The 26482-nt window shown below is 37.6% G+C and overlaps 1 protein-coding gene across 1 annotated transcript in view; it reads left to right on the top strand.

The window, feature by feature from the left end:
• Positions 1–26482, top strand: part of ZNF804B (zinc finger protein 804B) — a 246530-nt gene that overhangs the window by 194510 nt on the left and 25538 nt on the right. The window contains exon 2 of the mRNA XM_075140790.1: positions 19427–19570. Within this exon, the coding sequence (XP_074996891.1) occupies positions 19427–19570 (144 nt within the window). The remainder of the gene's footprint in view (positions 1–19426; positions 19571–26482) is intronic.

Below are 26482 nucleotides of genomic sequence, written 5' to 3'. Positions count from 1 at the left end.
AGCTACCGCATGGGTGGGAGATAGGATCTAAAGCAGACTGATGTTCTTACAGAGCAGTACTAAGGACATATCAGGTAGCACTGGATGTGTATGGGCAGCAGAACCAAAGCCCAGCACTTGACTGACTGTAATAGGAGAGCCCAGACAGTGCACATTCAGACATCCATCCTTAGATGTTTTAGTCGTGAGATGAATACCTTTCTAAATGCCAGCACTAATGACTACATGGGTTTGTTCTCAGTATGACTATCTTGTTAAAGTCATTTTCTGTTACTCAGCTGCATGTAATGCTTTGGCAGTCCATGGGAGTGAACATCCTTACAGTGCCTTCTGCCTCACTGCTCTTAGGAAAACTTTTCTTGGAGCTGATAATGAGAATGCCCTCCAGGATAATGGAAAGCAGAATGTGGAAGTGCTCTCTGGGTGCCAAAGGTCAGCATCTGTTTTCTACCTTTTCTTGCCCTGGTATTGAATCTGTAGTTGGATCTTTTTGAGCCTAAACTGAGCAAGCTAATGGAACTGTGCAAGCTTACTACTGTGCATACATAGCAAGTGACTCCACAGCCTGATAATATATTGTAGTATGCTTGTCAGTGGCCTCAGGTATATCTGAGGATACAATTCAAAGCTGATGATGGCATTTTATTGATATTTCTTTTTATAAATAGATAGGTGTTGTTATAGTCATATCAATTCTATGCCATATCATCTATCCATGGTATGTATGGTACATCATTATTTACATCAGAATTCACCCTGTGCAAAACTATAGCTAGTGAAAGTCCATTCCTATAACTGGGATAAAATTAGTGCTATACTAGCAACCAAATGACTGCTACAGCACCGTCCCAAGAAAGCAAGCATTGCAGATGGACAGGAAGCTTAAAAGAACCCAACAAATTCTCTTTTAGTATAGGTTAATGCTGTATATAGTGTATATAGCATATTTAATGTATACTAACTGTGTATACTGTGAAGCAAACAAAGAGAACAGAAAACATAATTTGGCTAATGAGGATTCTGTCTCTAAACCATTCTTTGTCTTGAATCACTTCAAAGTCCACCTGGCAGTATAAATTTCCTGACTGCCTCTAAGCCAGATTGACAGCTTTGGACTGCAGACAAGCGCCTGCCCATACTAAGCCAAAGTGTACTCCCCCATACGGACATCCTGTGCTGGGGAGATTAAACCCCAGAGAAAAATCTTTCGAACAGTTCCAAAAATGCCATGTCTGTTCTTATTCTCTGCCAAAACAAATTACTAATATTTGCTCTATGTAAAGACTCCAGTGGCATTGCTATTGGGAACTCAGCTGCTCTGAGACCGAAAATCCACCCAAAAAAATCCAATAAAAAAGCACAGAAGATCAAAAAAGAGGGTTTTATTCTAATAGACTTCAGGTACATGAGCATGCAACTGTCATGCAGTTACAGAAAGATGGACAAGATGACCTAGAGTATATGTCTTTTCTTCTCTACCAAAATTGTTATGGTTCTATAATTAGATCAAACAAAGTCATGCTTTCTTCAGCCTCCAAGCGGTGCCAAGTGTTATCAGTATGGAAACGCAGGACATTTAAACCATTCAGGCAGGAGAAGTCACTGTCACTGATATTATTTTCCTGAGTGCTGATAACGGCTGTTCAACTAATCCAGTTCGTAGCCCACTTTGCTATATTGTAATAATATTTGCACCCCTGGAAGACAGCCACATGCTATTGAAATGGTGCTTGATAATATTTCTGTACCAGTTCTGCTTCAACTGACCTGACTGCAGTGTTATCAAAATGTTCAGTTTATAGAACCTAAGCTATATTTCCTTGATGGAAAAGAAAAATCAGTCCCTAAACATACTGACCTTAAAACATAAGTTATAGATGATGCTTTTCTTGAATGCAAGAGGGAGCAAATTCACTTCGGGATCTCACTTTCTTTTCACTGCTATTTTAAAGCTACAGGTTGCTAATGGACTGTCCTTCACCCTCTTGTTTGACCCCATTTCCTTGGTGACAGGCTGGATGCAGGCTAATGGGTGGGCTATGGAATGAGTTTGTATTAACATAACTCTGAAAGCTACTGTTACAATTTTTAGCATAAAACACTCAAACCAAAAAAGATATAGAGAAGCCTAACAACTCAGCTGTCAACCAAGGAAGTGCTGTATAATACAGTAGATTCACAAATGGCCTACTGATATGTAGCAAAAGCTTTGTGCTTTACTGAGTTCAGGTGAATCAGGGCCAAATTTGCTAGAGCGCCTGACAGGGGAAGTTGCAAAAAGAGGATCCTAGTCTGCTCTGACTAGCACGTAGCCAGGCCTTGTCTACATTAACAAATAATTCAGTATAATAGGAGTGGATCTGTGAATTGAAACAGTTGGTTTTGAGACACCGACATGAACCTTGATGTTCAGAGATTTTGTTTTGGACCAGATTTAGGCTGCTCACTTGGAGCAGTTGTCCCCACCACACATGTGGCTCAAAGGCGTTTGCAGGATAAGTCATTAGTTTAGACGCTATATTTCCATTAGTGGTTGGAGCACATTTGGCATGCATCCAGGACAGGTCTTCTCCTGTAGTTTCCCTTGAAAGAAAGCCAGCTGCATGCACCGAAACTGCTCCATAAACCAAACCAATGTGCAGGAAGTGGAGAAGGATTTTAGGTTTGCTTCAAAAGCTTGCTACTGCTTTGATGCAAAATACTAATGCAGAGACAGCCACACTCTCTGAAGAACCCCTGCTTGAGGCCTGATTTTTATTTCTAGTATAAATAAAGAAAAATTTAAATAAAACACATCACCTCAAACTTAGCTATTTTAAGTTTCTTATCTCTGTGCTGCAATTAATTTCCTTTTGCGTTAAGATTCTTGAGTTTCTTGTATGAAGTACCCTGGCTGAAATGATTTGACTACAGATGCTGTTATACCAGAGCAATGATTACACTGTACTTAAACACAAAGTTCCAGAATCTGATAAAAGCATGTCAGCAGCTTTTGGGGTCCTAGAGTCCAGCCAACCCCAAGAGCCCTTGACAACTCAAGAGACTAGAAGACAGAAGTCTTATTTCAATAAAAGAAAGATGAATGCAAACACGGGAGTCCACCGTTGTGCATGAGAATACCTACTCAGAATTCCCATCTGCTCGTTTTGCTAGAGCTTGCAAAGGGCAAAATAAGCTTAAATCCTTAAAACTGTGGCACAATCAGACAATATGCAGCCCTTGCCCTTCCTCCAGTAACTTTGAAAACCTTCTTCATAATCTGCACACAGACATGCATTGTAAATGGAATTCATCCCAGTGCAGAGCGCTAGTCAAGCTCCTAATTTTTGCCCGAGGGAGTGTACAGAATCATAAGCAGGTTTTGTATGCAGGGTTGAATTCCATCCAAAATTAGATGCCAGTGTCACATCATTACATTTCAGGGCAACACAACTAATTATCAAATGCAGGATCTGAGGAGAAATGAGGTAGCTTCAGAAAATAACTTGGTGAACAATTAGTGTAAAAAAAAAAAGATTTTTTTGTTCAATATATGATAAATTTATGGGCAGGAGTATAATTTCTGAATAAAGTAATATATGAAATGGGCTGGGTTTGTCCTGTTGTATGAATATCTTGTTTGCATTGCCACTTTAGTTTTCCATTATTTTATTGTATCCTGACTCCTTTTTTTATTTATGGGAAATATAAGCATGACATTAATTTCATTATCCTATCCTGCATGCAAATGTGTATTACATTTGCAAATGAAGAAGTGGTAAGGAGAAGCAAATTCAGTAAGAGGGTTTATTCTGCATGCATAACCAAGTAAGTGCTTGTTTTATAACAGTACATCTTGAACAATTGCGATAAGGTATGCCAGGATTTAAGTATGAGTTTTATGAATAGAAATTTTTAAAAAGTAACTACTATATAAAATTACTTCAGTTCATTTACCTCTGCACATTTTATCTTGAGTAGCACCACAAATTGTGATATTCATTATTAGACTGAGTTAAAATCTGAAACAGAGAAACAAGGGACAAAGGTGGGTATTATTAAAATATGTAACTTGTCATAAACACTCATTATTGTAAGTAGCCTCCTTTTTTATGACATCTTAAGTAAAAATGAAAAGAACTGCAAAAAGATGTTTTTCAGCACTAACCGTAAGAGCAAAAATCTTGAGAACAAGAATTTTGTACGTTCAAACTAATCTAAAATACTTGTTCCCGTAAAATCTGCACTTTGCTGTAAATTCCAAGATATTAATACTATGCATGAAGTGATGGAACCATAGGTTTACTTGAAGTGATTCGTGAAAATGCAGCTCATTAGCAGAGCCACGTTGGTAGCAGAGATAGTAGTAACACTACTTCTCCTTATGGCATGCTATAACGTTGCAACATTATTTAGATTTAGTGATGCCAACTTCTGTTTCTTGTAAAGTCACACATGTATCTGAGCTTTATCTTTAGTTCATAATGCAGGTGCCCTATCCTCAATGACACAATGCTCTATGAAGGATACTAATGTAGAAATTAATAATAAATTTTTTAATACAGAAACTTGGATGTGTAATGGAATATTGTGACTTGAAATATCAGTAGCCATTTCACACAATAGATTTCTATATTATATTACAGTTATGTTATATTATATATAATAATATCATATACTATTTTAAAATATTAACAATATAGTAAAACAAATACTGGTAATATTATATTTATTGATAATATATTAATATTAGCATAAACTTGATATTATATACAGCATTATATTTTATTATACTATTGTACTAATGATTTAATAATATAATAATATGATGTATGCAATATGTATATTATATTAGATGGAACTATAGTATAGTTTCAAAGTGATACTATATATACTATACTACATAAACTATACATATTATATAAACTAAACAGACAGAAAGGTTGAAGCAACGCTGGGTTTTTTTTTCACCTAGGTAATTAGTATGAAGTTTTTCTTTCTGTCATCTTCCATGGTTATATTTTCTCCTTCCTCATTTTCTCTGGCGCCTTGACATTTGTCCCTTTATTTTCCAACCATCTTCATCTTCTTTGCTGTATTTTTCCATGTTTCTAGATATCTTCCCTCACTAAAATTATTGAAGATGTAGTCATGCAGTTCACTGGGCTAAGGCTGGAACATGGGGTGCTATTTCTGGTACAACTACAAACCTGCGGCAAATCTTATTCATGTCATCTCACTGCTTGCGTTCACTTTTTCCACAGTGCCAGAAGCGTATAGTGTTGTACTGAGCTCCTATGTCCTCCTAGTGATTAGAAAAGGGACATGAATAAATGCAGTGCCATGTTCCCAACTCATTCAGAAAATTCACCTTGTGTAGGCAAGACGTGAAAGAGAGGCCAACAATTTTGTGAGGAATTGCTTAGCTATTTAACTTCAGGAAGCATCCAAATCCATGAAGGAAGGACACATTAAGCTCCATTTTTTCTCTTGGCATTTCCTAACAGTGTCTCATTCAACATGCCGGATTTATATTGGGCTCACAATAGGCAGCTATGATGCCTAATTCAGCTCTACAGGCTCCAGGATGCAGCAAGGCACATACAAGTTCAGTGCTGCAAAGTTGAGTATGTTGAGGCCAAAGTCCTAGTACTGTATTCAGCGCAGAAGTCAGTCAGGCTTCAGAATGATGTTTTGGATATTAAATATAAGCTTATGCAACCATATGACAAATAGACTTAGAGATGAAGACAGAGATGACCACATAAATCACATATGGACATTGTTGCTTTTTTTTTCCCCTCTATAAAACATATATAGTAATTCCATCAAAACTAGTCACAGTTATTCTACTAGAACAGAATAGGTTATTCTGAATATAGAAAAATATCTTGTACTGAATTGAGAACTGGAATTTACTATATAGAGGTCACTGAATATGGTTGAGTGTCCAGCATTTAAGAGCTGCGTTCCTCTCAAATGCGGAAAAACGAAAATTTGCAGGACAGCAATAAGTGCTAATATGAAGTTTGACTTTCACCTGGTCACCGCTGTCATGATGCAAATGAAGGCCTGATTCTTTTTAAATCACTACAGACTTGCTTCCTGAATGGTCTAGTCATAACCCTAATTAATGGAGTCAGAACTTCTGCTTTAGTAATTTCATACGGCAGAGTACTTGTATTAAAAACGGAGGAGAATATCTCTAAATACAGGCCATGAGACCTGACAAAAATATTATTCCCTGGACATTTTTACGGTGCACTTGTGTTATTCCCCACGTGTGTGGGGTGTGGGTGAATGTTTGCACTACGGAGAGTGCATGTCCCGTCAGACAGCGGTTGGTATTAACGTGAGCCAGCTCAGAAGAGTCCAGCTTCACATTAACACATCAAATCTTGTAATGGCCAATTTTCTGTTGGTTTTCCTGACAGTATATTGACAGTGTAACGGAAAGCTTCTCAGGGATGAAAGTTAAGTGCAGTAGACCAAAATCACCAGTGTTGGAAATGTACCAGAATAAGTTGCTTTAAACCAAAATGTAAGCAGTGAAATGTCAATGGGATGTACACAAAATAATGAGGTTTAGAGACTGAGGCAGTGGAAAGTTTGTGCAGAAGTGAAGTAATTAACAGAAGAACACCATATCAAATATCTCCCCTAAGCATATTAACATACTTGCTACGCAAAGGTGTTTTTTCTGCCTATCCACATTAACTCTTTGTTAAACTTTTCATTCATGTTGTAAGTACTATCCAATAGTTTAGAAATTACATTCATATTGATTACAGGCATGTTCATGACGTTACACAAAACATTGAGTGTGGCCCCCGGACCCCCTCATGCTGTAACCATTCAGTGAAGTCTCAATGTACTAGAGGACTACGTTGCTGCTAGAATCATAGAATCACAGAATATCTTGAGTTGGAAGGGACCCATAAGGATCATCGAGTCCGACTCCCTGCTCCTTGCAGGACTACCTAAAACTAAACCATATAACTAAGAGCATCATCGAGACAAAAATTACTATTCGTTTGCTTCTGCTATCATACATAGTTACGTAACCAAAAATTATTCTAGTGAAACCAGCGGCAAGCCAGTGAGATTATAAGCATTTTGTTTGTTTGTTGTATTTTATTCAAGAACAGACAGCTTACTATATAGGTTTTAAAAACTGGGAGGAAATGTCATCCTCTCATCATTAATTCTTTGAGACGTCTATTTTAATTATATCAAGAGTTAGAGAGCTCACACACTTGTATTCATATTCATTAAGGAAATGAACTGTCAAATCTGTAATCTAATAAGATTGTGCACTGTTTTATAACACAGGTGGTTGTGCTAGCAGGTTATCTAAAATCAAAGTTATGAAGTACTTCTGTTCACTTATGTAGCATTAAAATCATTAAACATTCAATGCAGAATCATGGTTCAAAGATAAAGAAGAATGCAGAGATTCTGTAATGGATATAAATTCAGTCAGTTTTTAAGAAGAGTCGCTCTTAAGAAATGTGACACAGTGTGGCAGGAAATTTAATGATGGTACTCTTGGAGCTGAGAACTTCCCATTTGTCTTTATAATAGGTAATGGTGAAGCCAGAAATATTCTTTCAAGTTGAGAGATGCCAGCCTAGCTCATTTTTCTGAAATCAAGAACCTCTAATGTTACACTATGTTCAGTAAGTTCATGGGATTAACTGACTCCCCAGGAGGCCTCGTGAAACAGCATCAAGCTGTAATCACCTACTTGAGTTGTTGTATTAGGAAGCCTCAGGTCTCCGTGGCAGCATTAGAACTGCTCGTTACATCTGGGTAATGTATTCCCAACCAAGTACTTGTGACAGAATTAATTCTATGTTATACAGTTTATTCATCTGAGGGGAGATGAGGATGGATCATCTTTTATTTGTTCAAGTATCTAAGATCTTTTGTGGCCCAGACACTGACATATTTATTTTAAATTGCATGTTGTATTCTACAATGCTATTCCTAATGTCAACAATCATGCATGGTGAATTCAAGAGCACAATAGATGTTTGCTATCAATTTGGTACCATATTAGTCTGATACTCAGAAATATCACAGCAGAAAAAATATAGTCTTTGATTATAAAGAGGTATTCTTTTCCTTTTCCACATCTTGGGTTTTTTTTTCAAACCTGCCTCTGCAAGAATATGCTCACCATCCCTTTTAATAATTTTAATAATCTCAGGAAATCCCCCTGGATCTAAATTTTATCTTCTCATTCATTTGTTTTCGTTTTTTTTTCACTTATTATGCTTGTTATAGCTGGATCTTATGCTCCCATTGGAATCAGTAGCAAAACTTCCATTGGCTCCAGCCACACCGGACTGTGCTAGACCCTCGGTTGGAAATGGAGGTGGCTGAATCTCTGGTTTGTTGTTACACAGTTTCTGGGGAGGGACCTCACCAAGAGGTGAGGATTGGGTGGAGCATTTTCGGCAAATATTTTTAGGTAGCCCTTCATGCAATATGTCCTTACCCTGGGTGAGAGAACAGCAAGAGGAGTTCGTAAGTGGCACCAAGTTGTCCCAACCTATCATGAGCATGGGCGTTTCTCCACACTCTTATGAGGGCTAGGAATTTGTACCAATGATATATTCTGGCTAAAATTTTGTTCTTTTCTATGAATAAATAATCAAACACATTGCAGACTCGCAGCTGATTAATTAACATCACTACTGACTATACTGCCTGGTAAACACAGAAACCAGCAGGTAGGACTATAGGGTTCTCTCTCTGCCATGGGTTGTAAGTTGAAGGAAAGAGGAGGCCAAAAAAAAAAAAAAAAGGAGGGAAATTAACAAAGCCACAAAGTCATTCAGGATCAGCTGTAAGTCGAACAAGATACCATGGGCTGAAAGGATTCTGCTGCATGCCCCTGGAGTTGATGTACGCTGAGCATGGAAACTGTGAAGAAAACCACTTGGCACTTGAGTCACATTAACCTACAGCAGTGCTCAGCATTGCTGCTGAGCCATCACTTCTTGTGTGTCTCCACTCATTTCACTAATGCATTCACTCCTCCCTGCTGAGGAGACCTCCTCATGCTGAGAATAAAAACTAGCACTTTATCTTGAAAAGTGTCTCCTAGAGGAAGGTTGGAACTGAAGATGTGATTCAAGAATGTAGACATTGCACAGAGTTTTTGGATTAGTTAACGTTAATTCAATTTTAAGTCCGGAGGTGCTAGACAGAGACTGAATTAATGTCTTCTGTCAATAATTGTTTTTTACAGTCAACAATCAAGTATCCATGTTAATTCTTTAGGTATGTCAGAACTATTGTCTTTTGCTTGTGGACATATTCCTAAGTCATCACACAGAAGGAATTTTGGAAAATAGTTGTTTCCCTTCGGGTGGAGGGGATACTACCGGGCAATTATTCCTGTGTGATGCCTTTTGAGCACGGGATGGCAGAGAGTTTTACTTTGGAAATTACCATAACAGTGCCATTAATCTGCAAGTTGTATTTAGAAATTAAGTGACTTTTAATTGCCAGGTGTGCCTTAAGGTGGGTTTCAAGCCATAAGCATTTGGCTAAAAAAGAGCTAGAAAAAGTATTCCTTCCTTCTACCCTTCTACCCTCTCTTCTATCCTTCCTTCCACCCTCTGTTCCACCCTTCCTTTTACCCTCCCTTCCTTCCTATCTTCCTCCCTCTCTCCCTCCCATGCATTTTTTTTTTCAATCAGAATGCAAATGTTACACTTTCATTTGGCAGATGAATGAAAGGAATTTTTTTTGCTTTGGCTCAGATCAGTAGAATTGCAGCATGTATAAAACTGCAGAGTTAATAAAAAAAAGTGTATAGAATTTTGCAACTCGCATGAATGCATTTGGGGAGGGGCAGAGGCAGAGGGATATATGTGTGTGTAAATAACCTTCCTTTTTCTATTTGGACTTTATACAGCAGTTTGGAATTCTTTCTTTTTCACTTGGATAACCTCAAGTGCTGAGGAAAGCCAAAGCTTTCATAAATCAATATTTTTGACTTCTGTTAAAAAAAAAATGCAAAAAGGGATGCATGAAAAGCTAAAGTGCAGAAATACTTTGGTTTCTAGTAAAAGACATGGCATCAGATGCTACATAATGCAATGATGAGGCAGTATTTTATGGGGAAGTTTTAAGAGAAGGTGGACAGTATAGATTAATTCAAATATATGATTAATGCTTACCCTGTAAGACATTTTTCTGAAGTAGATTGCAAATATACATAATATAAGAAAATAAATTGACCAATCCAGATTTACTAAAAGTTTATTAATATTTTATCATAAAATTAACAAGTATTCTCTGTTTCTGTGAGCAATAGAAACACACTGATATTAGACATCATATTGCATCATTTATGATATTGAATTAGTCTGCATGAACTGGCTTTAATATTATGGTATCTGCAAAGAAAGAGTCAAACAATATTAAAAGATAGAGGATGTAAATGTTTAATGTTATTGGTATTAAAGACTATAAAAAGCTATCTGATATGATTAGCCAGTATTTTATGAAAAAGGCACTTAATAAAAAAAAGCTTCTAACAGCCACAGATGAGTTGTGTGATAACTACTCCTGTGCCCATGACAAATGCTGTATTTTCTTACACAGTTACTGCATGATCAATATCATTCTTGTAAAGTGCTTTTGGCTAACTCAAATATGAAAGACACTCCATATAAGTTAAATTCTGTTGTGTTCTATAGAAGAAGTTTTTAGGTCAAAATGTACAAAGATCTTAAATTATGTCAAGTAGGTTTCATCTGAAAAGAGGTGTCAGACAAAGAAATACAACATCACACAATCTATTAAATGCAGTGCTGGAACATGCATTGTACTCTAAAAACTGCAATTTGAGAAACGAGAATGATAAGAGATAAATGGAGGACTAGTTCTTCAGATTAATTGATAACAACTCACTCACCAGAAAAGAGGTAAAAGAAATGATCACTTGAGAGGAGGAGGGAGAAAGTAATATGAAAGAGTGAACAAATTGAAGGAATTTACTTTAAATAGAAGGCAGACAATGATGTCACAATCAGATTCACTGAAGGACTCACATTTGTACAGAGAAGCAGGACTCTAAGGAAAAAGTGATATATTTTCTTTCTTCTTCTGTGTAACAGGAGCAATTATTCTGTCCAACTTAGAAAAAACATCTCTATTCTGTCTACATTTTAAGACAGTCATATTGAAATATAATTTCACTGAAGCCTTATTTACAGCAGTCACACCAGTCACCATATCTGCAGAGCAGCTGGAAACTTTCTGAGATCCTCTACAATTTTGTATCATCTTTTGAGTCTTACCCATGAGGCTCTTAGAATTTGCTTTTAAATGCCTAGAATATAATCCGAACAGTAATAAAACCACATTCATTTCCACTGTTATCCCAGAAATCGTTTCAGCCTCTACAACCGTGTCGCAACCCTGACAGTTCTGACGCCCTTTGTGTTCTCAGGTTGTCCTTGAGTCACATCCCTTCATATTTTTGGGGCTGTTGCTCTAGTTACAGAGTGACAACAGTTTTGGGTTTTTTTTAATGGCACCCTTGGTATTTGGAAATTATTATTTAATTACTTCATACCTTGAAAATACTTTCAAATTAATAAGTCAAATGCTAATCATAGCACTAATATAGGACATAGATTAACAATGAAGCTCAGAGATAAAAATCAGGCAGCATCACATATCATTAAGCAGCTTTAGTATAATTATAGATTTTTCTAAATCTTCAAATCGAATTTAGTTTTCTATAGTACAGTATAGTATAATTTCTATAGTATAGTCAACCAAACCACATCATATATTCCCCTTCATAAATGTACCATGCTCCGTCTTAAAATGACACCCCCTACTTCAATGTGAAAGTTATTTTTAAGTCTGTTCTGATGCTGCTGAGAAACCTTCTGGATTCCAGCCTTAAATATAGTGAAGGCTTTATATACCCTTTGGTCTTTATGCTTGAGAATATTTCCCTGTCTCTTTTGGAAAGTCCACATTTGCTGTATGCAAATATTACAATTTTTTACATCTGCATCTCACTAGTTGGTTAATACATGGGAACAGATCCTTCATCATCTTCTGTTTCAACCGGGGGGTTACCCCATGCCGGGTGCAGGACCCTGCACTTGGCCTTGTTGAACCTCATGAGGTTCATACGAGCCCACTTCTCGAGCTTGTCCAGGTCCCTCTGGATGGCATCGCATCCCTCAGGCATGTCAACCACACCACTCAGCTTGGTGTCACCTGCAAACTTGCTGAGAGTACACTCGATCCCACTGTCTGTGTCATTGATGAAGATATTAAACAGTACCGGTCCCAATACGGACCTCTGAGGGACACCACTCATCACTGATCTCCACTTTATCCCTTCATTTTCTGAAATTGGTGATTAGCCTTCTTTCCTATTTATGTTATTTCCATTCTAGTTCTAATATCCTCTGTGAGCTGTTTATTTATCCTAGAACTCTGGTTTCTGCACTGTATATCATTCCAGGCAGTTTTGTTCACTTAAAGAAATTACATTTTGCTCATTACTTCCTTTAAGACCTTTAAATATATCCCTTTGCAACGAAAAATGATCTAAAGTCTCAAATTCACTTTATTATATATTTCTTTTAAAATTAAACTGAACACATACAATTTTGTAGGTAACTTTCAGTTAGGTACCTAATTCCCTTTGCAGGTCAACTCTTGATCACATTTGCAGAAAATTTAATAGATGCAGCCGCTTAAGTTCCACCGATTTCTGAAAGTGAGGGGAAAAATGTTGCATCACATTGAGATGTTTGAAAAATACCCTCTATATTCACAGCAAAGATTTTTAGTGGTTAAATGCTCCATTTATAAAGTTGAAAAAGTGTTTAGAAAATCTCAAAGTACAAGTCCCTTGTAAAGTTACCAGAAGCAGCAATGCATCTTAGAATATAAAAGATTTGCTGAAGAACTGAATAGCTGGTGTTTTTCTTTGAATTCATATGTTCCATAAGGCTGATTCCAATCAGCACTGATGATTTTGGTAACAAATAAGTTAGGAATAGGTTTATGACTCCTTAAAGTTACAGCTCTCTACCTGCCCTATTATTTGCAGCAGGTTTGTACTCTGAAAGGCATGTAGGACCTGCTAAAAGCATTGCACTTCTCAGGTCTCAGCATTCTAGAAGCAAATGGAAATGAATATAAATGCTGCAGTAATTGGTTGAGTGTGAAAAATATGAAGATGTATTTATTTGCAGAAGTTAGGAGCTGCCCTCTCTAAGTCAGCTGAGAATGACAGTATTTACTGCTTTTGAAGAAGAAGAAAAAATTGCTTTGCAATAGATAACTCTGTAATTCCTCACTGTAGATCCCATACTGGCAGAAACTATGCGCAGAGTTTTCAAGGTGGAGAATGGCAGAACATGTGTGAGGTAAATAAAAACGTTCTGTATTGCTGGCTATTGCAGCTGGACAAAATTACGTGCTTTTTATTCTACCTCCACAGCTAAACTTCCCTAGCAAATTCTTTAGGTAAGAGAGCAGAGTCTTCTCCAGGGAAAAAAAGAGAGCCTTCATGGAAAAGTTCATTAATTCAACCATCCCGATGTTCAGTTGTGTATCCTAATATCAGGACATTTGTGCGGTTCTCAAGTTTCACGCTGCATACAACTACTTTGATAACTTCCTGCATTCTATCACCTGTCTGCTGAGTTTTAGACATCTTTTAAAATCTTTTGCTGTAGCTGCAGAAGAAAAGATGTAAGGGCATAAAAATTATGTGCAGTTATTCCAAGAATTGATGAATGAGGAAGAAGTGGTGAATGAGCACTCAAAATGAAAGTTCTACAATTGCTGTCTCTACCCATCCTTGTGCAGGTCCTGACCACCCAGAGATGTTCTGTATCTGCCCAGGCAGTTCTACAGTTTTCCCTCAAAAAAAAGTTATTTACAAGTGCTCACATGAATGATCCAATGAAAATATGAATTACAGGTTGAAATCTAGTTTGCCTAATTTAAGCATGTAACCAACTTTTAAACCTCTTATCCCTACTGTCCTGCTCCAGGATCTCCCAAGTACATCTATACCTTTCTCAAATTGTGGGGACAAAAACTGCCTCAAAGGCTTCATCTATACTTTAATCTGCCCCAACAAGCAGGCCTAGTATCTCAGGTCCAGTGATGTAGAAAAAACTGTCAGCCACATCGCATCCCAGGGCAAACAGGTCATGTCCATACTTGGCCTAAGTCTCCTCGGATCTGTGTGGTACCCTTAGGTATAATTGGTTTTATTTTAGTCTGTCTGAAAAAGTGAGAGGGCTATGTTAAAACACTGCCTGTGTAGCTCTTTTGGGGCACGATGCTGCATGCGTTTTTATGACATGCAAGTGTTGTTTGCCTTGGGGAAAGCCATGAGATGGGGATGCCTGGGGGAATGTCGTTTGATGGTTGTTGGAAGACTATACAGGGCATGGAGAGTCTGGTGAAGTCTCATCCTTGCTGCCTGTAGAGTGTGATCCCTGAACATCAGAATAATATTCAGTTATTCTAGAACTACTCCTTTTTATCTCAGAGGGAACTAGCAAGTTTACTCCGAAATGAAAGCCTGAGAATGAACTATCACACAAGGAGTGGGGATGATGGAGGGCCAGATTCCAGGAGCCAAGTTATTTGCTGGTGTAGATGTACCCAATAGTATTTTACAGCTGACATTTCACCAATACTGAATCAAGTGGAATCATTACCCTCACCATCTTACATATAACACTACTATTAACATGTCAGAATGTGATTTGCCTTGACTTTCATTGTTGACTTTCATTTAATTTCTTTACCCCTCTAGCCTCCTGGACCTTTTCGCTTGCATTTGTGTTTACTCAGCTATTCACAATCTAGTATTGGTGAATGTGATTTCCTCCTCCAAAGTGCAGCACTTGACACACATCTTATTGAATTTTACCTTGCTGATTTCAGACCGTATCTCAAGATTATTACAGTAATTTTGAATGCTGATCCTGGTCCCTAAAACTTTTGTATGCCCTGGGTTGTTAATTTGTATCATTCATGGATTTCATACACAATCACAGCTCATATTTTCATCTAAGTCACTAATGTGAAAATGTACTTAAAATTCTTAGATGTAGAATATAATTCTGTAGCTTATTCATGTATTTATATTTGTCCTTCTTTAACCTCTAGTCTGAAAATCCCCAAGAGGAACCTCAGTAGTTGCATCAGTATTTAATACTTGCACTCATATCTAATCTGGTTCACAGAATTATACTTAAGTTATCAAACTCTAACAACTCTGATGATTGCTTATGTCCCCAAAGAGGGAGCAGTCTGTCACTTACTGAGCTCTGCATTAATGTGAGTTAGCTGTTCTGTCACTAATTTTGCATTCCAATTTAGAAACAGGTGACCAAAAGTGGTCTAACAATGTTATATTTTTCTCCTGTTCTATTTACAAGCACTATGCATTTACTCCACTATATTTGTAGAAATCCATGGTTTTGTAGAAAACTGCCTCTGAAAGTTTTACTGTATCAAGTGACCTACTTTTCACCTTAGTCGATTTGAACATAGAAGATATATTTACTATCAGTTACTGAGGCAGGCAATGCGGTATTGTTTTGTCTAGATCAGCATACTTTAATGGCCATGCAGTCTATTAAATATCTCTTACAGACTCTGGATTTAATAAATGATTTCTAATTGACTAGATGTCAGTGGCAACATTCTAGAAAACTCAGTTACATGGGATTTTTCATTGATTTTCCCTATATTAGAAAATGAAATGTCAGATACCATTAATTGCATTTTCACAATAAGAAGCATATTGCCAAAGTAGCTGCTAAGTGAAAGCACTTCCAGCCTAACGCGCAATAGAAGTATTCTTTTAAAACTAATCCAATATATAAACATTTATTACAGTTATGTGCCTCTGTGGGCCAAACTGATGTGAATGTAATCACAATCTATAATATGGAACCATTTTGCAGGCTTCTAGGAAAAAAATGCATTCAGGTATATTCTGCACTCATTTATCCTTACACAGTATACTATCTGCATCCAGCAACATAGAAAGTGGTTAACCCATGGTTTCTAGGAGTTCTTACCTAGAACGACTGCATCATCCCTGACATCAGCTTGCACTTACTGTTGTCCATGGCTCAAAGACAGAACTGCTAACTTTTGTTATCTTCTAAGTATACAGATGTTTACCCAAGCTATATGTCATTAGTAAGTAGATTATGATCCAGAATAAAGTTTATGAGACTGTGACACATATATTCGTTACCTTTGGTGGTCCCCAGTTCAAAATACATTGCTGTATCTTTGCTGCTTTCCTGTGTCTGCATTGGTGTTGTCAGGTGTTCATGATCACATATGTTTCCTACAGATGTAATTCTATAAATTTTGTTTCACTTGATCGCATTTATTATGCCAGAATTGACCACTGGTCTCTATAGTCCTAGAGAGATGATATTAGCAGTCTGGATGTGAAAATTCATTTGACTATGCACAATTTACTGTAGCGCTAGAAGTTCTTATGCCTTTGTAGAGAAAGGAAAATCCATGACCTTTCTAAAGTATGTGATGTAGCATTCAATTTCCCTGCATCTGATCGATAAGCAAGCAGGAAATTATATCTTTTGCCATGGTAGACAAGCATAATTAAGCAATAAGGCAATGGAGGTAGTTGTGATTATCTTAGGATGCACCTGGGAGCTGCCTTGTTGCTATTTTAAAACATCTTTATGCTAAGGGAACTGTATTAATTTCTGCTGAGAAAGATAAAGTTGGCAGTTTGGAATGCTCACAAGCAGCAGTTTCAGTTGTGCTTCACAGAGAGTAATGTCGTGTGTTCACCCCAAACAATTGGTCTTCTCCTTCAGCAGAAGCAAAGATGGAGCAGGCTGTAAACATTTAATTGACAGTTCAGACCCGGGAAAAAAAAAAACAAAACAACCAAAAAAACAATAGTGCTTTGGCTAGCTGCCAGTGAGTGCAAAACTTGCATTTTTACCAGTTTAGAATAAAAATATGTTCCCTCCAACACTTGACTTCCAGGGAAGACATCTCTGCATAATTAATGCTATTGCATCCACATTCTAATTTATGCATTTTAATTATACCAAAGGCCCAGTGAATAATTAATGCTAGCAAAACAATGGGTCTGAATCATAAGCTGAAAAGTATCACTTTTTAATGGGCTTTGTAGATTTAAATAACTAATGAAAGCTATTTAACTATTTGATTGTGAAAATATTTCCCCCGGATGCACTCAAGTATTAACTACCATTACTGAGCAGCTTCTCAAGTGGAAAAATGTCAGCTCAGGCTACCTGTTTTCACAATTGGCCAATCTGAGTATACCACAGTACACCAACCCACCTGACCCATGTGCATGCAGGAAAGAGGTTTATTTGGATGTTTGCCCTGGAGAGGGACTGACATGTCATTGGCATCATCTCTAAGATGTAAAATCAAAATTCCAGGCACAAAATTCCTCTTTGACCTCCTGTCTTCAAGCAGGTCAGTTGACGCAAGTTTCATGGGGAGATTTAGAATTGAATATAAAGAAATATAATATAGAATTCATTATCCCTGAGTTCAGCAATCTAAGAATTAAGGATGTAGGCCAGGTGAGTAATTTAGAACCTTGCAGTGGTCAACGGAGAGAGAGAGCACCTCTGGAGAGTTTCACCTCATCCTAAAATAGGTTTTTGAAATAGCTGGGATTAATCACCATTTGGCAGTGGCTATCATTTTTCTATTATTTCTTACAGAGGAAGCTTAGGATACTGCCTTAGACCATACACCTAGCTTCTAGACAGTCTAATTTAGGTGAAGTTAATTTCAATAGCAATGGCAGCCACTAAACTACTGTGTCACCAACTGTCACCAACCTGATGGCGTAAAGACCAGGGCAGAGCAGAAGGACTCATAGCACAGAGCTGTCCGAAGCTCAGTGTGCCACATTGACAACCAGCACGCCTGCTGCTCGGTCAAGTCTCAGACTTGGAACATGTGATACTCAGTAAGAAAGTCCTTCTCCCTCTGAAAGGTTCAAAATGTGCATTTGTGTTCATCTGCTGTGCCCAAAGGCTTACCTCCACCCTTGCATGGTCCCTGGAGCAATGCTGGGCAGTGTGACGTGCTAAGAGCAGGGTGTCCCAGACGTGCAGTATCTCCTGGATTTGGTGTACTCTGAGTTTGTCACACAAAGGGTGGTGAAAGTATGTAGACAGCAGACAGCACTGACTGCATAGCATGGAAAGCCTGGTGGCAGAAAGTGCCCATTTCTTTAGGTGAGTAAAATGATACAGCAAATGATGAATTACCGCAATCCCTTGCAATATATTACATACACTCAAGTAATATCAACAAATATAAAACGAATTGCTTTTACCAACTTTTTTGTTCATGTTTTCCATGTCAGAAGTTTGCTCTTTAAACTCTAATGTAAAATGGTTAAGAAAGTGTCATAACAATAACAATATAATGAAGGCCTTGTAAAAGAAATAAGGTTGGCAAAGGCTGCTGCCAATTTTGAATATCAGGCCTCTTGTTTAAGTGCATTATTTGGAGCTCAGTAATTTTTGGCTCCTATGTTTTAAGTTTTTTCTTTTACCTAATATTATATATTGAAATCAAACTTGACTCTCCAGAGCACCCACCTGAGTCATTAGGAAGACATAGAAGGAGACTATGTAGGAACTAATTGTGTTTTCCCTGTTTTCAGCTGTGTTTGCCTGAGCCTGGACATCAGCTAGTGCTCTTGTCAGTGATTGTGGTCTGTGCTGGGTGGGTGACAGTTACATTCAGTTTGGGTGGGCTGGATAGCATGTCCCTTCAAGCAGACTTGGGCAAGGAACATGGTGGCAAGGAAAAGGCTCCTGCTCCGGGGAAATCTCAGCCAGCCATAGCCAGCTGCTGCCTGGCCTTGCTGAATATTTCATAGAACGTAGAAAGCAGAACACAAAAGAAAATCTGCCTTAGTATCAGACTAAAACTAGTTTCTTTCTTCTGAGCAATAATACCTGAAAGAGCAGACATGCGTTGGTGCAAACTGGGACAGTGCTGTAACAGTTAACAGACTAACCCTGCATACACCCACCTGGTGGCTTATGTCTTCTTCACTGCTCAGCTCTCCTGCCCAGGAGCTAGGCAGTATCCTGACGGTATTCCTCTACACCCCATTCCTCTCTACTTTTCTTACTACAGTATCTACAACAAGTAGTAAGAATAATTATTCAAGAAATAAGACTATTTTATTAAAGCCAACTTAAGACCAAAACCTCCTTACTGTGTACTTTGATACTAGGATGTAACCTGGTGATCTAGCAGTCCTAGTCAGTCTAGTGTTTTTAATGTGGATGACAAAAATAGCTGCTGAAGCATGAGCTCACGATCTGTAGCAAAATGTCTTCCTTTGCTTCTGCCTTTGCAGGACTATGCTGAGAAGGAGAAAGCTGCAGCCAAGGCTCTGGAGGATGTGAAGGCTAACTTCTACTGTGAACTATGTGACAAACAGTACCACAAACACCAGGAATTTGACAACCACATCAATTCTTACGACCATGCTCACAAGCAGGTAAACCTGACAAATGTCTATGCATGTTACAGTAGTCCATCTTCCTTCCTCATTGATTGTGGGAGGTTTTTAAATTCACTCAAGTAGAAGGCAATTTAACATTTGATGTTTTCAACTTCAACATGCTGTTTTTCCTTAAAATAGAATGTAAAATATTCATTGTTTTAATCTTCACCACAATTTCTTTTAAGCCCCTTTGACTGAAAGATCACTGTCTGTAGTTTTCGATAGGTGCTCAATACCAGTACTCACACTGAATTTGATATATTTAAATGTGGAATTGCTTATAAACTAGAGGGAGGGGGAAGGATCACTTCCTCAAATATCCAGGTCCCTCTTTTGGATGCAGAAGGCATATGACCATGCTGATCATGCTGTTTCAAGGGCAGAAAAGCAGTTTATTTTTTTAAAAAAGCATATGTTTCTGACATTGCAATCTATGTCTCATAATATTTCTCAGGAATACATTTTGCCTTGCATGCGGAACATAATATAAAATAACTGCTACTTTCGAACAAAAAGATATTGGATTCCTGGGAAAAGATAATAGATGATAATTGTTTGTCATTGGTTTTGTATCAACTTTATCAGATCTGTACGTGGTAGGTATATCGTACCCATGTATACCAACTATCCTTCTATGTCTGCTTCCTGCATCCTAGTTTTCCTCAATTTTAGCAAAATCCATATTTCAGTTGGCATTATGGAAAGAAAATGCAATTAATTCACATAAACACTTCAGAATTTGAAGAAAATTGCAAAGTTCAGGAATGAGCATTTCTGAACCTTTGATGAACAGATCATATCTGCTAATCTAAGATGTAAGAAGTTAGAACTTATAACAGGATTCCATAGCTATACCTTTTTCTCCTGTTTTTCTACTAGCGCTTACACGCATTACACAGTTCAAGTTCTCATGTATTGTGTGCATTCAGGTTGCCAGGGTATTAACGTGTTCTGGGTGACCACACTTCTGGGTGCACGGGGGTCAGGAGCTACCTTGCAAATATATGAATCATTTAGAAGCTGCCGGTATTTCTGACAGAGGACTAGAAATAATAAACATTAAGTAAAACAAACAGCGCTAAAGGCAGAACTCCTCACTCTCCCTGCAAGCAATCTTACTGTATTTTGCAGTATTACAGAGGACGTAAATCAGCCTGGAATTTTCTGTGTGCATCTATCACAGCACTGCATTAACGAACTGCCTAGCGTCTGCCCACCCATCATGCTGAACCATCCTGCTGAATTCAAGCAGCCCAGAGTCAGCTATCCATGGGTATTAATGGGACTCTTTTGGCCCATCACTCCCAAACCAGAGCTAGATTCATCTAATGTATTTATGTATTAAAAGAAAAGCAATTCCTCACATCACCATTCCATTAATTAATCCATAAAAATGTTTATAATAATACAAAACAAATGCTTTTCCAGATCCTAAACATGTGACCCTAATCCCTCTAAATCACCATTTGCTGCACAAAGATTTTTTTTCACCCTTCAGCTGTTTTTTTTTCACTTGTCAGAAATGCATTTGAACTCAAATGGATCCATTTGTGCCCTTCCATCTTCACACACTCCCCCTGCAAAGAGCAGCTTCTGCAAAATAAAACAACCTGCTTGATGCACCATCTATGATTGGGTTGTTGGGCAGGGGAGGTTTTGGCAGCTTTCTGTTACAAAAGAGAATGTTTAAGCAATAAAACTCTTTTTAATTTTTAGGTAAATTTAGTGCCAGACATAGTACTGGGAACTAAGAGTCTGCATGGAAATGTACAACACATACAAAATATCAACTGGCAGTACAAGCTCACTCCATCCTGCCTGTTCAGATATAGTTCGGAAGCTCCGTTAGCACACGATTAGCTAGCTACCCTCCTGATGTGACAGGGTAATTCAGTCTCTTCTCCCCTCTCACTTCTTGACTGCTCAGCCAAGTCTGGGAACAACATTAGTTTGCCTCCAGGAATAGTGTAGACGCTCCCTTTTCTCTGACTTTTATCATCGGTCACAGCAGAGCTTTTATTCTTCATATTTTTATCAGAGTAATCTTCAAAGAAAACAAGTTAATTTATGGTTTCCTGTGGTTTTAGTTAGCTTAGTTTCAAAACGTTTGTTCTAGGAGGGATAGTAGCCACCAGAAAAGCTTCTTTCTCCTAAGGTATGTTTTCTGTTTCCCAGCAGAAATTTGAGGGTACCTTTCGTCATCCACATGGATAGATTCTAAGCATTATTCTTCTAATGGAGAGTAAATTAAAATGAGGAACTCTTTACATCTCGGTAACAATACAGTGTAGTCCTCCCATGTGATTTCCTATTTAAATGCTACTACTTCGAAATTTGTATTAAAGTGGCAATGCTGTTTAGAGAAGATATAAAGGCAGAAAAAAGATACTGCATGGAATACTTTGTTATAAGTCTTTTGTCTCTCTTCCAGAGGAAACAGATTTTATTCAAAGAATTATGACTCTAATCTCCCAATATTATGGTTTTATAAAATTAATTTTGTGATCCATTTTCTTATCTACGATTTCAACCAATTGTTAAGGCAGAAAGTACTGAGTCTTTGACCTAGCAGTTGGCACACCAGCCATTGCCTTCCCTGTCCTCAGAGGACTGCAAAATGTTATGATGACAATCTGGCCTTGTTTGCATAACTGGTCTTTCTGCTCTGTTAGGTTATTCTAAAGCAGTATCCTCAGAGAGACTTTCTCTCTCTCTCTGCATGCTACATACATTCATACTTACATATTTAAAAATACTACGTATGTACATGTACATACATACACACATATGCATACAAAGAAAACTTTGACAGAACATGCAAAGATCTCCCCTGCCTATATCTTCATTATGTTCTAACACTGTAATGACCTGGAGGGGTCCAATATGATTTATGTATTTTTGAGTAATATTGTCTGAGTATTAAGCAGCTCTTATTTTTTTGGTTGTCTTGACAGCATTAATCTTAATTAATGTTGCCAACACCTTTCCTGATGCACCGCTCTATAATAATTTTTCATTGATATTACCTGTTATTGGAAATTAATTTCTTTCAGTGCAAGGCTGGATAAAGTGAACTCAGAAAATCTGTTTGAGTGGAAGGCTGCGCTCCCACTCAGCTTTACCTGAGCTCTCTGTTGTTAAGCCTGATACTTAACAAGGCTGGGGCGGGAGTGTGGATGACTTTCCTGAGAGCACCTAATCTTTCATCATTGTACAGCCCTGTGCATACATGTCTCATTGGCCCAGCACATACCAGCTAACCCACTTGAAATCAGCAGCTTTTTTCCTTTGTGTTTTTCCTTTGCTATGGAATCTATGACTTTATAAAGTCCTGGGCAGGAGTCACAGGCAGTGACACATTTGATAAATCTGCAGTATCTCTCATTAAGCATCAAGGTGAACGATGCTTGCTATCACTCGCTTGCTGTGTTCTCTGCAACAAAAGTTAACTACATCAGAACTGATTACCTTGGCATTGTCAAAACTATCTGAACACTGAAAAGGATAAGGGTCTTGGTGTGAATTCATTCAAAAGTGATCAGTATATAAATAATAAATAAGGCTGCTGACTGAAAACGTAATATATGTGGATGTATGTTACATGCTAAGCTGAATATAATATGGAAGTATAGATTTTTAACAGGGTTGTTAAGTCACATGCATCTATAAAAGGAAGCCAAATTTGAACAGAGATGTCTATTTGTTTGACGTTATTAAATGGAATCTTTTAATACCTCCAGGTCATGCATAGTGTTCATCCATCCAGTTAATGTCGAAGTAGCTGGAGCTTTCAATTTTTGTATAAATAATCCTTAGCAATCAGCAAGGCTTTTAGATGTCAGCAAAGGAGAAAATCACAAATCTGTTCCATGTACTGCCATATAATAATTGTGATGATAATAATAATAATAGAAATAAGCAGCAAAGAAAAACAAGACTGTATTGCCATCTTGGGGTTTCTGATGACAAAACAGGTCTTTTAGTTTTGTTGTCAAAATTTAGCCATACAGTTAAATACATCACATTCTCTCACATGAAAAAAAAAAATCTAAATTTTAGTGTTCTTGAAGCAGGCAGCACTGTATAAGTAGGTGAACACAACTTTCAGTCTACACTAGTTCACATGCACATACTTGCATCTTAGTATTTAAATCCATGCATACTAGCACTCGGGTGTATTTTTTGCATGAAAGTCTGATTTAGTATGTACAGCTGTGGGCACTTGCCGTTAAGCCTTTATGGTGCTTGTGGATTTAAACTCTAATTCAGGCAGAGATTTAGCTCCTGTTAAACATCAAAGCTAACAAATATGCTTACCTTTTAGCTAACGTTGCCTCTACCACCTAGAAAATGCACAGATAAGTGAACACAGAGGAAGCACCAGGAACGAGTGTAATGCTAAGATCTTGTTTGTTCATCTTTAGGGTGTTTTTTCCAGCATCTGCATGTTTATTGGAGTAAAAGTCCCCTATTTTGGCTCTAAGGTACACCTCTCCTATTACCCAAACAGTTTTCATTTGGAGGAAAGGAAACTGGTTTGGCAATACCTGAGAGATTTCACCTTGGGATCTGGGAAATTAGGCAAACACAGCAACACCAAGAAACCTTCTTCTGGACAAAGTATCATATATTTAGCTGTAAGAACCCACTAATCAAACAGAAAGGGCTACACCAGCATGAAGGTCCACTACTATGTGTGCTGGTGTAGTCTCTGCTTTTGTCCCTTGATATATAAGTGGACCCACTGTCCCTCTTGTACTCCCACGTGGACAAGGCTAACGTCCTTCCCTGCAGCCCCTGCTTCTGTTTCTCTGCATCAGGACACTGGCCATTAAGAAGGGCCTGCTTTATAAGGGCCAGGTTTTGCATGTGAGGTCTGTACTCTCTGTGGCTGGCTCCGAAAATAACCTGAATGGCAAAAGACCTCAGCATTTCTTGCTCTCAGTTATCAAGAGGTGCGGTCTGAAGCCATCAGCATTCTGCTCCTGTAACCTCACAGAAATCACCTTGGTTTGATGCTTGTTAAGAAATATGTGCATACTTTTAATAAAATTTTCACATTCATTGCATCCCTAGTAAGAAAGCCAGAACCAGAACTGTATTAAAGATAAAAGAAAAAGAGTCAAGCAAAAGAAACTGTAATATGATGTTAGATTCCCTCAAACAGCTGGTTTATAGGTGGACTTGAAGTGATAAAGGAATTTTGTACGTGTGGTAGTTATCGTCCTCCTATTTTTATGTACCAATAGATTGCTATGCTCAAAAACAACTATCATCACATACACAAATTGTTATGTGTGTAAAATTTGGAGGGTGTAAAATTAGGCCCAGTCCTGAAAACAATTGTGAACTTTCTAAGATGTATGCGTATAAGCAGCCCCACAAAAAAAAAAAAAGAAAATGTTCAAATGCATAAAAAGAAGAATGCTCAGATGTTTTACAAAAGAGGGGTTTTAGAGATGAAGGTTATTACTTACTATTTATTTTTTCCATCTTAAGAACATTTACCATAAGTATCTCTAGTTGGATGCTTCTGACACATAAATCAAAATACTGAAAGTATGATTCAATATGGTCAACAGTTTCTCAGATTTTTCCACAAATTATTCTTTAATTTCAGTGAAATACCCGTTTATTTTAGCTTCAGGCAAATCTATTACCAGTTTATGTTTCAACTGTCACATTAGACAATTATTTAGAATGACCTTCTGTGCCTGTATACCCTTTGTCAGACAGTTCTGCTTCATCACAATATTTATTTTGTTTTGAATTTTGGGGGGTTTGATGATGAGGAATTCTTAACTGTTATTTTATTCATTATTCTACAATACACATACTGATTCAATTTTCCCTGCTCTTTCCTTTTAAGCACATCATTCTTTTCCCTTGGAAGCAGTATACTCTTTACATTTCTGGCATAAGTCTTGTTTTCTTTCATGTGAAAACGAAAGCTAAAAGAAAGAATTAATTTCTATAGTCTATCCTATCATTTCAGTATCTTCTTGCCTTAAAGACACACTGTTCTCTTGCTCATTCTGAAACCAGTGATTTTCTTATTGTTGCTTATGCCTATGACATTCTCTAATTTCTGTTGTAGCTTTTCATCATACATTGATTTTGCAGTGTGTGTTCTTGTTCATACTCCCAAAAATTACTTCCACTCTGACTGTAACTGTTCCCAAAGAGCAGGTTTTTGATAATTTCTTGCTGATTAGTTTTCATTTTCTCACACTGCCTTTCCCATAATTAACTTTAAAAGTTCTTCTCATTCTTTCAGAATTTGTTCCTGTGAATTAATTCCTTTTATTCATCCCTTTTGTTCATAAATTAATTTTGATTACAAACTAGATTACCCCTTGGTTTCTACTGGATTGTTAGATACAGAACTGGCTGTGATGCTTATAATTAAGGTTTCCAAACATTTTGTATTTTAAGACCCAGGTTTCTGTTTCAGAGATTGGGCTGAAATTTTCTTCCTGGATCCCAAGCTTTAGTAAATTACAGTAAAAATATACAGTATTTGCAAAGTCTAGAATAAGGAAGTGATAAGGCACCAGAATCAATACTGTTTGGACAACATAATCTGATGCTTTTCTATATCTGCTCTTTAATAAAATCTGAAGTCGCAGGTTGCATGTTGTTTTCCCTAAGAAAAACTCCCTGACTCAGTACTGAAGATGGACTGTACTTGAGGAATGAATCCATCTTGTGCAGGGGATGAAGCTGTTGGCTACAAAAGAACTGATGATGTGAAATGAGGGGGAAACAGAAGGAGAAGAAATGGAGTTAGGAAGTAATTATGGGAATAGGTGTAATGGACAGAGAGAGCCAGAAATTGCAAGAACAGAAAGGCATGGAAGCATCACTCTGAAATTAGAAGACAATGAAAGGTGTGTAGAAGAAAGG

Source organism: Calonectris borealis, chromosome 2 (assembly GCF_964195595.1).
Source record: "Calonectris borealis chromosome 2, bCalBor7.hap1.2, whole genome shotgun sequence".
Classification (NCBI taxonomy): domain Eukaryota; kingdom Metazoa; phylum Chordata; class Aves; order Procellariiformes; family Procellariidae; genus Calonectris; species Calonectris borealis.
This window is presented reverse-complemented; position numbering and strand designations above follow the sequence as displayed.